At 45.0% G+C, this 12463-nt stretch overlaps 1 protein-coding gene across 2 annotated transcripts; it reads right to left on the bottom strand.

The window, feature by feature from the left end:
* Positions 1-1862: 1862 nt before the first annotated feature.
* CD19 (CD19 molecule) lies at positions 1863-11131 on the bottom strand. 2 transcript variants are annotated; one of them, XM_072119641.1, is made up of 13 exons: positions 10834-11131; positions 9096-9329; positions 6666-6929; positions 5928-6035; positions 5372-5402; positions 5004-5065; positions 4350-4451; positions 3567-3620; positions 3431-3487; positions 3307-3357; positions 3137-3226; positions 2527-2694; positions 1863-2189 (listed from the first exon to the last, which is right to left on the bottom strand). In XM_072119641.1, the coding sequence occupies exons 1-13, from the start codon at positions 10919-10921 to the stop codon at positions 2149-2151; spliced, it is 1350 nt and encodes a 449-aa protein (XP_071975742.1). In that variant the 5' UTR covers positions 10922-11131; the 3' UTR covers positions 1863-2148. The 2 variants fall into 2 exon arrangements, with proteins under 2 accessions (XP_071975742.1, XP_071975743.1); XM_072119642.1 differs by having other exon boundaries at positions 3431-3484.
* Positions 11132-12463: the final 1332 nt, after the last annotated feature.

Genomic DNA, 12463 nt, shown 5'->3' with positions numbered 1-12463 from the left:
GAAATTGGACAATATAAGCTAGGCACACAGGGAGTTATGTGGGGCATGCAAACTTACATTTTTGGCTATGAAACAGAAACCAGACTGTATCCCCCCACCTACTGGTCCCTGGAGAAAATATATGTTTACAGCCGGTCCCTGGGCAAAAAAAGGTTGTGGACCACTGACCTAAAGGATCATCACAATCCGCCCCCTGAGCTCCTTTAATTTCCTCTTTGCACAAAGACTCGTCAGAGGAAATCTGATAAAATAGAATTTATTAAACTTTTAACTCTACAATAGTCAGTGATGTCATGAGTGATCTCCTCCATTTTTGTCCCATTTCTTGTAGTTCCTCTAGGCCCGGTCACTACATCCGCTCATGTCCTGTATGACTGTACATTATATTATACACTCACCAACCACTTTATTAGGTACACCATGCTAGTAACGGGTTGGACCCCCTTTTGCCTTCAGAACTGCCTCAATTCTTCGTGGCATTGATACAACAAGGTGCTGGAAGCTCCTCAGAGATTTTGCTCCATAGTGACATGATGGCATCACACAGTTGCCGCAGATTTGTCGGCTGCACATCCATGATGCGAATCTCCCGTTCCACCACATCCCAAAGATGCTCTATTGGATTGAGATCTGGTGACTGTGGAGCCATTTGTGTCCAGTGACCTCATTGTCATGTTCAAGAAACCAGTCTGAGATGATTCCAGCTTTATGACATGGCGCATTATCCTGCTGAAAGTAGCCATCAGATGTTACAGGGTACATTGTGGTCATAAAGGGATGGACATGGTCAGCAACAATACTCAGGTAGGCTGTGGCGTTACCAAGGGGCCCAAAGACACCATGACACCACCACCACCAGCCTGACCCGCTGATACAAGGCAGGATGGATCCATGCTTTCATGTTGTTGACGCCAAATTCTGACCCTACCATCCGAATGTCACAGCAGAAATCGAGACTCATCAGACCAGGCAACGTTTTTCCAATCTTCTACTGTCCAATTTCGATGAGCTTGTGCAAATTGTAGCCTCAGTTTCCTGTTCTTAGCTGAAAGGAGTGGCACCCGGTGTGGTCTTCTGCTGCTGTAGCCCATCTGCCTCAAAGTTGGACGTACTGTGCGTTCAGAGATGCTCTTCTGCCTACCTTGGTTGGAACGGGTGGTGATTTGAGTCACTGTTGCCTTTCTATCAGCTCGAACCAGTCTGCCCATTCTCCTCTGACCTCTGGCATCAACAAGGCATTTCCGCCCACAGAACTGCCGCTCACTGGATGTTTTTTCTTTTTCGGACCATTCTCTGTAAACCCTAGAGATGGTTGTGCGTGAAAATCCCAGTAGATCAGCAGTTTCTGAAATACTCAGACCAGCCCTTCTGGCACCAACAACCATGCCACGTTCAAAGGCCTCAAATCACCTTTCTTCCCCATACTGATGCTCGGGAGAACTGCAGGAGATTGTCTAGACCATGTCTACATGCCTAAATGCACTGCCGCCATGTGATTGGCTGATTAGAAATTAAGTGTTAACGTGCAGTTGGACAGGTGTACCTAATAAAGTGGCCGGTGAGTGTATAACATCCCTTTAATAAAATAAAACCCCTTTAATTCAGCATCAAAGATGTAAGGATCAAGATTAGTGACCAGTGAGACCCCTTTCCCGATGTAACACAGAGTTCTCCTTACAGGACTGTCAGATTTCGGATTTAGGGATCAGCCGCTAAGTTTAAAACTAAAAAAACCAAGAGATCTGGCAATAAAAAGCCTTGTCAGTATCAGTGCTGATCACACGTGCTGCTTCACAGCAGCTGTAAAGCGAGACTCTGCCTTATGACTGACATGTCGCCATCTAGTGGACATTGTGAAACTGCAATGTTTCAATGTTTTATGTATAATGAAGAGAAAAATGAAAGAATACAATGTTTCTTCTTCTTTGATGGCATCGTCCTTGTCACACGATGTCCATGTCACCTCCTCGTCACTAAACACAGTTGGAAAGTCTCTGATATCCACATTACAAGTTGAGGACAGTAACTTGTCAATTGCAAGCTCTTCAGCCCAAGACTGCAAATCCGAGTCCTGACCCCCCACAGCCTGCACTGATGACGACGCTCGGTGTTGTTGCTCCGGGGTTCACCTTCAGTATTCAGCTCCTGTCACAGGTTGTTGGCTTCATAGGAAAGGTAAAAGTCTCCATCTGTCAGAGCAGAGAAAGGGAGAGGATCAGGCGGAGAGTAAATAGTTATAACCACAGCACAACAATACTGTATGTATACAGTGCTCTGCAGTATACAATATACCCGTATACCCTGCCCATACAATCAGCACCAGGCAACTAATCAATAATGCTGCAGTACAGGGCCATATAATACTGCCATATAGTAAGCGACTGAGCCTGAACTATATGTAATAATGTAGGAGGATGGTCATGGGGCATTAAGGTCTTCAGTCATGCCATCCCTTTAATCATTACTACTTTAGGCCATTCCGTTAATCATTACTACTTGATCCCTATTTCACAGGGTGAGACCTACTTTGCTCTTGGAGCTGTGTGGACACTTTCCAGGGGTTCTGATGGTTGGGGGGGTCCGTCAGACTTGCCTTCCTGCCCTCCAGGTCCTCGGTGGATTTGTTTGGGGGGTTAATGAGACGATTTAGTTGGGTGTAGAGAGGAGTCTGCATGTTCTCATAGGAGTCTGCGTCTGTAAGAGACAAGGCGAGTGGTTATTCATGGCGCGGCCCTAAGCAAAGGCAGGAATTTCCCCTGTGAGTGGATGTGGTTACATGTAAATTTTGGGTAAAACAGAAATCAGCTCTTATCCTTTATAAGTAAAATACGTATAGGATTTTCCCCTGTATATATCTCTATATGTGCGTTTCTGCTCCAGACATAGTGAAAGCTGGAATCTGCTTCTGTCCTGCCGCCATTGTGGGAGCTTGGAGTGACAGTCACATGTCTGACAACGGGTGGAGATAACCCGCTGTCTGTTTCCAAGGACGACCTGCAGAATTTGAGAAGCCTCTCTTGTCGTGACTCTACGACCATCCATATAATGGGGGCTGATGGCCACATCCAAATGATGGGTGCTGAGGGCCACATCCAAATGATGGGTGCTGAGGGCCACAATGGCAGAAGATCCTGACCTTCGTCTTGTGTTATCCCCTCCTCTGGAGACGCCTCAGTTTTCGTATGGACGCAGATGGACCCTTTCATGTCTTCATAAGACTGGGACCCTGAGACCCGGAAAGAACATATATGACGTGAATCCATGAATGTTTGACATCACTGGCCTCACAATTGTTAATACCCGCACCTTCAGATCCATCTTTGATTTCCTCGTTGGTGTTTTCATAGCAGTCGCCATCTGGAAAACAGAACGGAGGGTCAGCAGTGTCACCATCACATCATCCTCCTGACCATCACTGAGGTCACGTCACCTAGAGAGTCCACGTGGTCATCCGGCTCCTCGCTGGGGTTCTCATAGCAGTCACCTGCTGGTGAATAGATGGTATTACACTCCGATAAGGGTGAACAAGAAAGGATGTGACTGGCTGGGGGATGCATAAGACTCACCGTCAGACACCTGATCACCTGCCTCCGCTATTGGCTCCAGATAAGAGTCCCCACCTGTGGATCACATAGAAATCAGTGGCCATTGATTATTCTGCTCCATTCATACCACCATAGAGCCGAGCGCTGCAGAAATGGTTTCGGTGCTTAAGGGGAAGAAGGGGGAAGCGTGACTCACAGCGACTCCACGACGGAGGGAATAATTTCATTTCCTCTTCTGTTCTGACTCTCACATTAAAAATAAAAGTGACAAAATATTGGGGAGGGGATGGATGCAAGACATGGGGAAACGAGAGAAAGCGCTTCAACGTTTCAAAAATCACCCCCATCCTCTATATATATGGACCATGTTATATCCGTTATCACTCAGGGCTGTAATATGGAGTACAAGACTTGTGTTGTCTGCATCAAGAGAATATACTGACTATACTCAGCCATGAGAGGGACCGCCATGGGCTCCACCGCTACCCCAAACTTACAAGTGTTGGAACTTGTTGATTATAGCTTCTGCATCAAAGTGTTCACCATGTGCACTGTAGTCTGATTGTCCCGGGAGCTTGCAATTAAGTAAAAGTCGCTTTCTTAATTCTGTTTACCTTCAGTCCGCATACATTGCCCTAGACCACCAGGGACATTATGATGAGCACCATTACTAAGAGGCGGTGTTATTACGCCCTGGGGATGCAGTGCTGCTCTAGAAGCTCTCTGTGACCTGATTCCTGCAGCTCATAGGAATATCTTGTCACCCAGGACCCCTGATACATAAAGGGATCCCACCGCACTCACCCATAGACAGGAAGGAGCTCTTGTCCGAGTAATGATCATCACTGGTGACTTTAGACAGAGAAACATTCTGATAAGTGAAGTCCTGATCTTTGTTGGTGACATCTGACCCATGGAGATACAAGACAAAGGAAAAGAGATTAGGGGAGAAAAAGAAACTAAGAAATAAGAAAAATTAGGAAAAGGAGAAATAAGAAAAAAAGAAGGAAGAGAAAGAGGAAAGAAGAAGAGATACGAGAAGGAAACAGAGAAAAATAAATGAATGGAGAAGAAGAAGAAAAAAGGGTCACAAGAAGAAAATAGAGATAAATAACGAGATGGAGGAAGAGAAACAAAATAAAGAAGGGAGAGAAGAGAGATACAGGGAAAGAGCAGAAGAAGGAAGTGAAGAAAAAAAAACAAGAGAAAGAAAGAGAAGGACACAAGCAAAAAAAAAGAAGAAAAAAAACCAAGGGAGATAAAGAAGAAGAAAATTATAAGGAGAACAAAGGACACAATGCAAAGGAAGATGAAGGGATAAGGAAATATGAGAAAAAACTAATCAGGGAAACAGAAAATAAAAAGAAATAAGAGAAGCTGAAATGAAAAGAGAAGTAAAAGCAGGATGAGAACAGGAGAAGGAGGAGGAATACGAGGAGTCCTGGCACGTAGTGTCACCTGTCTCTGGGGTCATGGAGTTTGTGTAGAGATTCCTGGAGGCTGTGCTCACCTTGAAGAACCTAGAAAGAAAGCGAGAAGAACATTGTGGGCAGCACAGTGGCTCAGTGGTTAGCACTACAACCTTGAAGCGCTGGGGTCCTGGGTTCAAGTCCCAGGGTCAACATCTGCAAAGTGTTTGCATGGGTTGCCTCCGGTTTCCTCCCACACTCCAAAACATACTGGTAGGTTGATTAGATTGTGAGTCCATTGGGGACAGGGACTGATCGGGCAGCTCTGTGCAGCGCTGCATAATCTGTGTGCGCTATATAAATAAAGGAATTATTATTATTATTATTACCAACATGACAGACATAGGGGGCACTCACCTGCTGTGGGCCGGTCTTCTCGCTCTCCTCCCTGCAGGAAAACATGAAACATATTCACATTCTTTGGGTTCTGAGACACAACAACCTGATATCATGGCTGGATTAGGACATGGCTGGCTATAGGGATGAGATGGCAGAGAATACTAGAGGTAGTTGCCTGACTACTTACTGGTTACTACAAACAGCTGCCCTGTATCTTTCAGCATTATTCTGAAATCCTCCTAGATCTCATAATGGAGAAAATCTGATTAATATGGCAGAAAGAAAGAGAGAAAAACCAGAGCTGTGAACATCTAAGACTCCTCTCTTATCTTTATCCTCAGCTACTTACATATTGGTGGCTATAGACACCCCCCCTGACAGCTGTAATATTGTATCAGTTATGTTATGTCTCCATAGCAACGGCTGTCCCATCTCATTCTGCCTTATTAATCAGATTCTTTGTAGCGATTCCCCCCCTTTTTAATCAATCATATCGAGAAAACTGTATCAAAAAGTTGCAGAATTTGATATCTGATGCTACAGGTGATGACATGGTAAGTAATGTAACACGCACTTCGTTTTATAAATAGGAAGCAGCCGACGAGCAGCAGGCAGAGCAGCGCGCAGGATGGCGCCACCACAATGATGATCCAATTATTCTCTTTCGGGATCCAGTCCCAATCTGCAAGGGAAAAAAAGCCACTTAGAGCATCCATCATAGTATAACATACAACAGGACAGGACTTGGGGTGGGCTGGGAAGGCCTTGAGGTGGGAAGGTGTCCAGTATTGGCTTGGAGCTGATTGGTGCCTCTAGCTCAGGTTGGAGGAAAACAATTGGCTCCTCCCACTCCACCCCTTCATTCACCTAATCGCTTGGCACGTCACCTTCTCATGGGTGGGCACATGGTGGGCAGGGGGTCCTTTGGGAGAAGGTCTCAGGGAAGTGGGAATCCATGACGGGGTTGGCCCACAAGTAGTAGAAGGGTCTGCGCCAGGGGTAGACCAAGATGTTGGTGACCCACCCAACCTAAAACACGAACCAAGAAGTCTAATGCATGTGCAATGAAGGACCGGGACCGGGTGAGAACTCACTGCTGTGCTCTGCCTTATTAGCGGGTGGCACAGAACCAGCCGGTCTCACCCGCTCCAGTGGATCAAGAGAAAAAACACAGGACTGATAGATTTGGACCAGTGGGAGATGGAACATGATAAATCAGGATACTTCGAAACGTAATAGTTCATAAAATAAGGATATTTAAGCTCCACCCCCTGGACACTCCCCATGACCTTTAACCTTTCGGATCCCTCACCTCTCCTGTTGTATGGAGGCGACCAGTGACATGTCGCGTTTAACCTCTTTATAGTTGGTTCATCCAGGCAGGAGTAATTCCCGGCCTCGTCCTCAATGATTGATGTGATGGAGAATGACGAGTCCCTCCTCTCCACCAGGACGTGGAGCTGATTCACTGCTCTGTGCACCGTGGCGATCCCTACGTTACCTCTAGACCACCGCAGTAGGGTCCAGTTGTGAGGACAGTGGCAGTCAATCATTTCATTCGTGTTCATCCCGTTACCTGTTTTCAAGAAAAGGAGATTTGGGTTATCCTGCTATATCTTGGTTATTGTGCGGATGCCACTAGAGAAGGGCTATGTACCTACTCTGGGGTCAGTGATGTCACTTTTGTGAATGATGACATCACTTACTGACCATCTTGGGGGTGATCAACCATGATGACCCAAAGTGCAAGGGATAGGTCATCACATCTGATGTATGAGACATCGCCTGCCCATTCAGTCACCTCCCAAAATCTACACTTTATTATAATAGTTATACAGGCGGTCCCCTACTTAAAGACACCCGACTTACAGACGACCCCTACTTAAAGAGGCACCCCTCTGCCCCCTGTGACCTCTCTGGATGTTACTATATTCCTAGGCTGCAATGATCAGCTGTAAGGTGTCTGTAATGAAGCTTTATTGATAATCCTTGGTCCCATTACAGCAAAACATTTTGAAACTCCAATTGTCCCCAGGCAAAAAAAAATTTGTCTGGATCTACAATAAAATATACAGTTCCGACTTACATACAAATTCAACTTAAGAACAAACTTATGGAACCTATCTTGTACGTAACCCGGGGACCAAAACTTCAAGGGAATTCACCAGTCAAACAGAAATCTGATTAATAAGGCAATAAGAAGGAGAAGGTCTCAGCCTCCCGGTCTCTTCTTCTAGAGCAGTGGTTCTCAACCTGTGGGTCATGACCCCAGCAGGGGTCGAACGACCAAAACACAGGGGTCGCTTAAAGCCTTTGGAGCCACTATTTTAATTGTGTTTCTACTGCAAATCGCATGGTTTGGGGTCACCGCAACTTGAGTAACTGTATTGCGGGGTCACAGCATTACAAAGGTTGAGAACCACTGCTCTAGAAGGTCACGCCCTGTAGACCAACAGTTAAGGCGACTTTTTTTCGACACATTTTGTAACATCTCCATAGTAACTGGACTAAAAACCTTCTGATTCTGCATTATTAATCAGATTCTCCCAGATATTCTGAAGGATCATCATGTTATTTCACAACATATCATGTGATTTCAGTGTTTTGCTGTGTCATAACGCAATAAGCTTCATTTTTGGAGATGTGAAAATTGCTTTTTGTAGTCCCACAACATCCTGTCCTAATAATAACCTTTCAGAGACACGTGAGGTGAAGGTACAAGGAGAAGATACATGACGGTGTACAAATGACCCATCTAGGTGTAAGTCCTCACACTGCTGTGCTCTTACCTCAAGCTGCTCCATAGCTCTTACTATGCTTTGAGTAAAACCTCTATCAACCTCCTGGTTGGATACTACAGCAGTCAATCATAGGGGAAGCGCTGTGCAGTTTAATACAAAGAGTTAATAGCACAGCAGTGTGAGGACACTGAAGGAGCTACAATCCTGGAATAGAAATCCATTATCACTATCCTGCCGCTACTAACAACATAAACAAAGGTATGATTACAATTCTCTACAGGGACAATACATAACACTGGCTGCACAGTACACAGCAGTGTGAGGACACGCCCCCAGTACAATCTTGTAACATAAATCCATATATCACAGTCCTGCTGCTACTAACATTATACACAAGGGTATGATTACATGTCTCTACAGAGATCATACCTAACTCTAAATGCAGAGAGCACAGAGCACAGCAGTGTGAGGTCTGATTACTCATCTCTACAGAGATAATACCTAACTCTGACTGCAGAGAGCACAGAGAACAGCCGTGTGAGGATACGCCCCCAGTACAATCTGACAATATAAATCCATATTTCAGCGTCCTGCTGCTACTAACAACATACAGGAAGGTCTGATTACACATGAATACAGGGACATAACCTAACACTGGCTGCAGAGAGGACAGAGCACAGCAGTGTGAGGACATTTCCCTGTGCAAAACTGCTGACAGGTTCCATTTAAAGTGATTCCCCACTTTAATTTAAACTAAACTAATTTATTATATAATGTAATGTTCCCAATACACTTTCCTTTTAATTTTTTGGGTTCTCTCTTTGATGTAGGTGAAACCATATGCAGACTTCTCACAGCTGAGGGTCTGCTACAACTTCAGGCACCAAGCTGCAGAATCTGTATACTTCAACATCTTCTATATCCCTGGCCTGCAGAGGTGATCTGTTCACAAATAGCAGATATGCTGCAGATTTACTGTATTGCTGCAGAGGGCGACCTACCTCTGTGTGATGTTAGGTAAGTATTGCTGCTGGTGTCCACAGTGCAGGAATAGTTGCTGGCAGTGTTGTCATTGGGAGCGACCAGAAGAGACGGAGCGCTGGTGTTTAACCGGAGGACGATGGGTGTCATCCCCACTACTACCCACGAGTCATTGCTGTACTCCTCCATCTGCAGCTTCAGCACCAGCGGGGCCGGGCGAGACGGGTCAGAACCGCAGGGCACAGACGCAGAACCTGACAGACACAGGACATATCATAGGATGCAGGACAAGAAAGGATCCCCCTCATGTAGAGATTGTTATAGGCTGCACATCACATGTAGATTATAATTGTATTCCAACTAGAGATTATTATAGTGTAGGAATCACAGATCACCATAGTGCAGTAAAAGTAGGGATCGCCAAAGTGAAGTAAGTGAAGTAGGGATTTTCATAAAAGATAATCACACAGATAATCATTGTACAGTAAGAGCAAGGATCACCATAGTGAAGTAAGAGCAGGGAACACTAAGGTCTAGTAAGAGTAGGGATCAAAGTAGGGATCACCATAGTGCAGAAGGAGTGGGGATCTCTATACTGCAGTAAGAGTAGGGAACACCAAAGTGTAGTAAGAGTAGGGATCAGAGAATGGATCACCATATTGCAGTAACAGTAGGGATCTCCATGGTGTTGTAAGAGTAGGGATGACCATAGTGAAGGAGGAGTAGGGATCTCCATAGTGCAGTAAAAGTAGGGATCGCCAAAGTGAAGTAAGTGAAGTAGGGATTTTCATAAAAGATAGTCACACAGATAATCATTGTACAGTAAGAGCAAGGATCACCATAGTGAAGTAAGAGCAGGGAACACTAAGGTCTAGTAAGAGTAGGGATCAAAGTAGGGATCACCATAGTGCAGAAGGAGTAGGGATCTCTATACTGCAGTAAGAGTAGGGAACACCAAAGTGTAGTAAGAGTAGGGATCAGAGAATGGATCACCATATTGCAGTAACAGTAGGGATCTCCATGGTGTTGTAAGAGTAGGGATGACCATATTGAAGGAGGAGTAGGGATCTCCATAGTGCAGTAAGAGCAGGAAACACCAAAGTGTAGTAAGAGTAGGGATCACAAAATGGATCACCATATTGCAGTAACAGTAGGGATCACAAAGGTGTTCTAAGAGTAGGGATGGCCATAGTGAAGTAGGAGTAGGGAACACCAACGTGTAGTAAGAGAAGGGATCAGAGAATGGATCAGCATATTGCAGTAACAGTAGGGATCACCAAGGTTTTGTAAGAGTAGGGATGACCATAGTGAAGTAGGAGTAGGGATCTCCATAGTGCAGTAAGAGTGTGAATCTCAATAGCACATTAAAAACAGGTAACACCATATTGCAGAAAGAGTAGGGATCAGTGCAGTAAGAGTAACAATAGAGTTTGCAGTAACAATACAGATTAACATAACAGTGCTGTATCAGTGGGGGTCCCCATAGTGCAGTAAGAGTAGGGATTATTTTAATATCAGTATAGGCAGGAAGGATAACTGTGGGACAGAATGAGGTATTATACTTGTAAAGGAAGCAGTAATTATATAGGGATTAGTACAGGTAGAGTAGGGATGAACATATATTAAAGTAAGGACATTCCAGATTTACAGAACAAAGAAAAAGTAATATCTGGAATAACAGGCGGCGGTAGATCCGACATTGTACAGGTCTGGAGCATTCAGGATTCTCAGTAGGGATTATGGATGGGATTCTCTCACCTTGGGCAGGTGCAGTGGTAATCCCGGTGTAATCCGGCTGTAGGGATGAGCAGGTGATCTGCAGGCAGAGGACGAGGAGAAGCCGCATGATGGTCCCTGCACTGATAACCAGTAACTGATGTCACAAAGTCACAGGAGCAGAAAATTCTCAACAACTGGGTCCCCTGGGAGAGGCGGCAGCACCTGCGGGTGGGGGGAGGGCGACAGATCTGCTGCGGGGAACCCTCCGAAGATCTCAGCTACTACAGCGAAACCAGAACTTATGGGAAGTTCAGTCACGTCCTAAATCAGCAACATCACAATCTACTTAACTTAAAGGGGTTGTAACAGGATAAGAAGAAAATATTAACCAGAAATAGCGCCCCCTCCCCCTCCATGGATTGTGCCTGCTACTACAATAAAGCTCCATTCACTCCAAAAGTAGATTTCCAGCCTTGTAGACTAGATCTTTATCCAAAATTCAGTCTTTCTAGTGATACAGAGCTCCAAACCCTCTGCATCAACTTGTTATAATGTTTTGTTTTCCTGCAGCCGCCATTAGGGGGAGCTCTCACTGTATACAAATCCACAATGTGGAGTGAGCTTCCCCTAGTGGCAGCCATAGATCCAAGGGACCTGTCAGCAGCTGCGACCATCTGCCAGTGTTGGGTATTGTCACTGGAGAGATGTGTAATCAGTCCTTTCTGTATGTCGTTAGTAGCAGCAGGACTGTAAAATTTGGGTTTATATTTCAGATGTGTAGCTTCTGTGTAGTGCACTGGGGGTGTGTGATCACACTGCTATGTGGTTAAACATTGCAGCCAGCCTCAGAAGCAAGAGCAGGTTGCGAAGTTGCATGCAGAGAGCACAGAGCACAGCAGTGTGAGGACACACCTTCAGTGCACTACACTCCAGTAATTCATATTTCACAGTCCTGCTGCTACTAAAAACATACAAAATTGTATGATTACATCTCTCCACATAACACTGGCTGCAGTCTGGCTACGTCTTGAATTATTCTATTATATCCATCATTAGGCACCACTAGGGGGAGCTCACTGCATACAGATCCTACATCATACAGTGGGCTCCCTCTAGTGGCTGCTGGCAGTCATTACTTTATTATATAATTCTGTGCAGGGAATATGGATCTCTGTATCAGGGAATTATATGTCCTTTTAAAGCTTAATTAAAGGGGATGACCATTTCCATACATGCCATAGCCTAACATTTAGTGACAGAACAGCCTGTGAGGACTTTTCCTGCTTCTTCAATAATGAGATGGACATAGCAACAGACCCACAGGGATCCAGGATGTCGGTGACTACCCAGCTATAGCCGCCATGATGAGTGATGTAATAGTGTCCTTTGATGATGTCATAGTCTTATATATCCCAGCGTGAGGCCTCTCTCTTTGTGTAGAGTTATTGGAGTGTGGAGGGTCTTCCTCTCCCCCCAGCTGCATCCTGTTAGTAGTTATCAGTCAGCGCAGGATGTGTTTGCTGTCTGATTTCCTGACTTCAGCCATGTTTTTCAGTGTGAAAGAAGTGTTTACGTCGTTGTGCTGTTCACACTGTACAGACATTCAATTATTTTCATACCTACTGCAAAAAGAAGAATCAGAACAATCACTTTTGTACAGGTTTCCCAC

The sequence above is a fragment of the Engystomops pustulosus genome, chromosome 8 (genome assembly GCF_040894005.1).
Source record: "Engystomops pustulosus chromosome 8, aEngPut4.maternal, whole genome shotgun sequence".
Lineage (NCBI taxonomy): Eukaryota > Metazoa > Chordata > Amphibia > Anura > Leptodactylidae > Engystomops > Engystomops pustulosus.
Note: the sequence above shows the minus strand (reverse complement) of the source record. Positions and strands in the feature narration are given on the sequence as shown.

What these genes read in the sequence shown, in the direction of transcription:
- CD19 (XM_072119641.1), bottom strand. Translation starts at nt 10,921, where the DNA reads ATGCGGCTTCTCCTCGTCCTCTGCCTGCAGATCACCTGCTCATCCCTA. An exon ending in TTACCTAACATCACACAGAG is followed by an intron (nt 6,930 to 9,095) that starts GTAGGTCGCCCT and finishes TCTTGAAAACAG; the next exon opens with GTAACGGGATGAACACGAAT. An exon ending in CTTCCTATTTATAAAACGAA is followed by an intron (nt 5,403 to 5,927) that starts GTGCGTGTTACA and finishes GTTTTCCTGCAG; the next exon opens with GGAGGAGAGCGAGAAGACCG.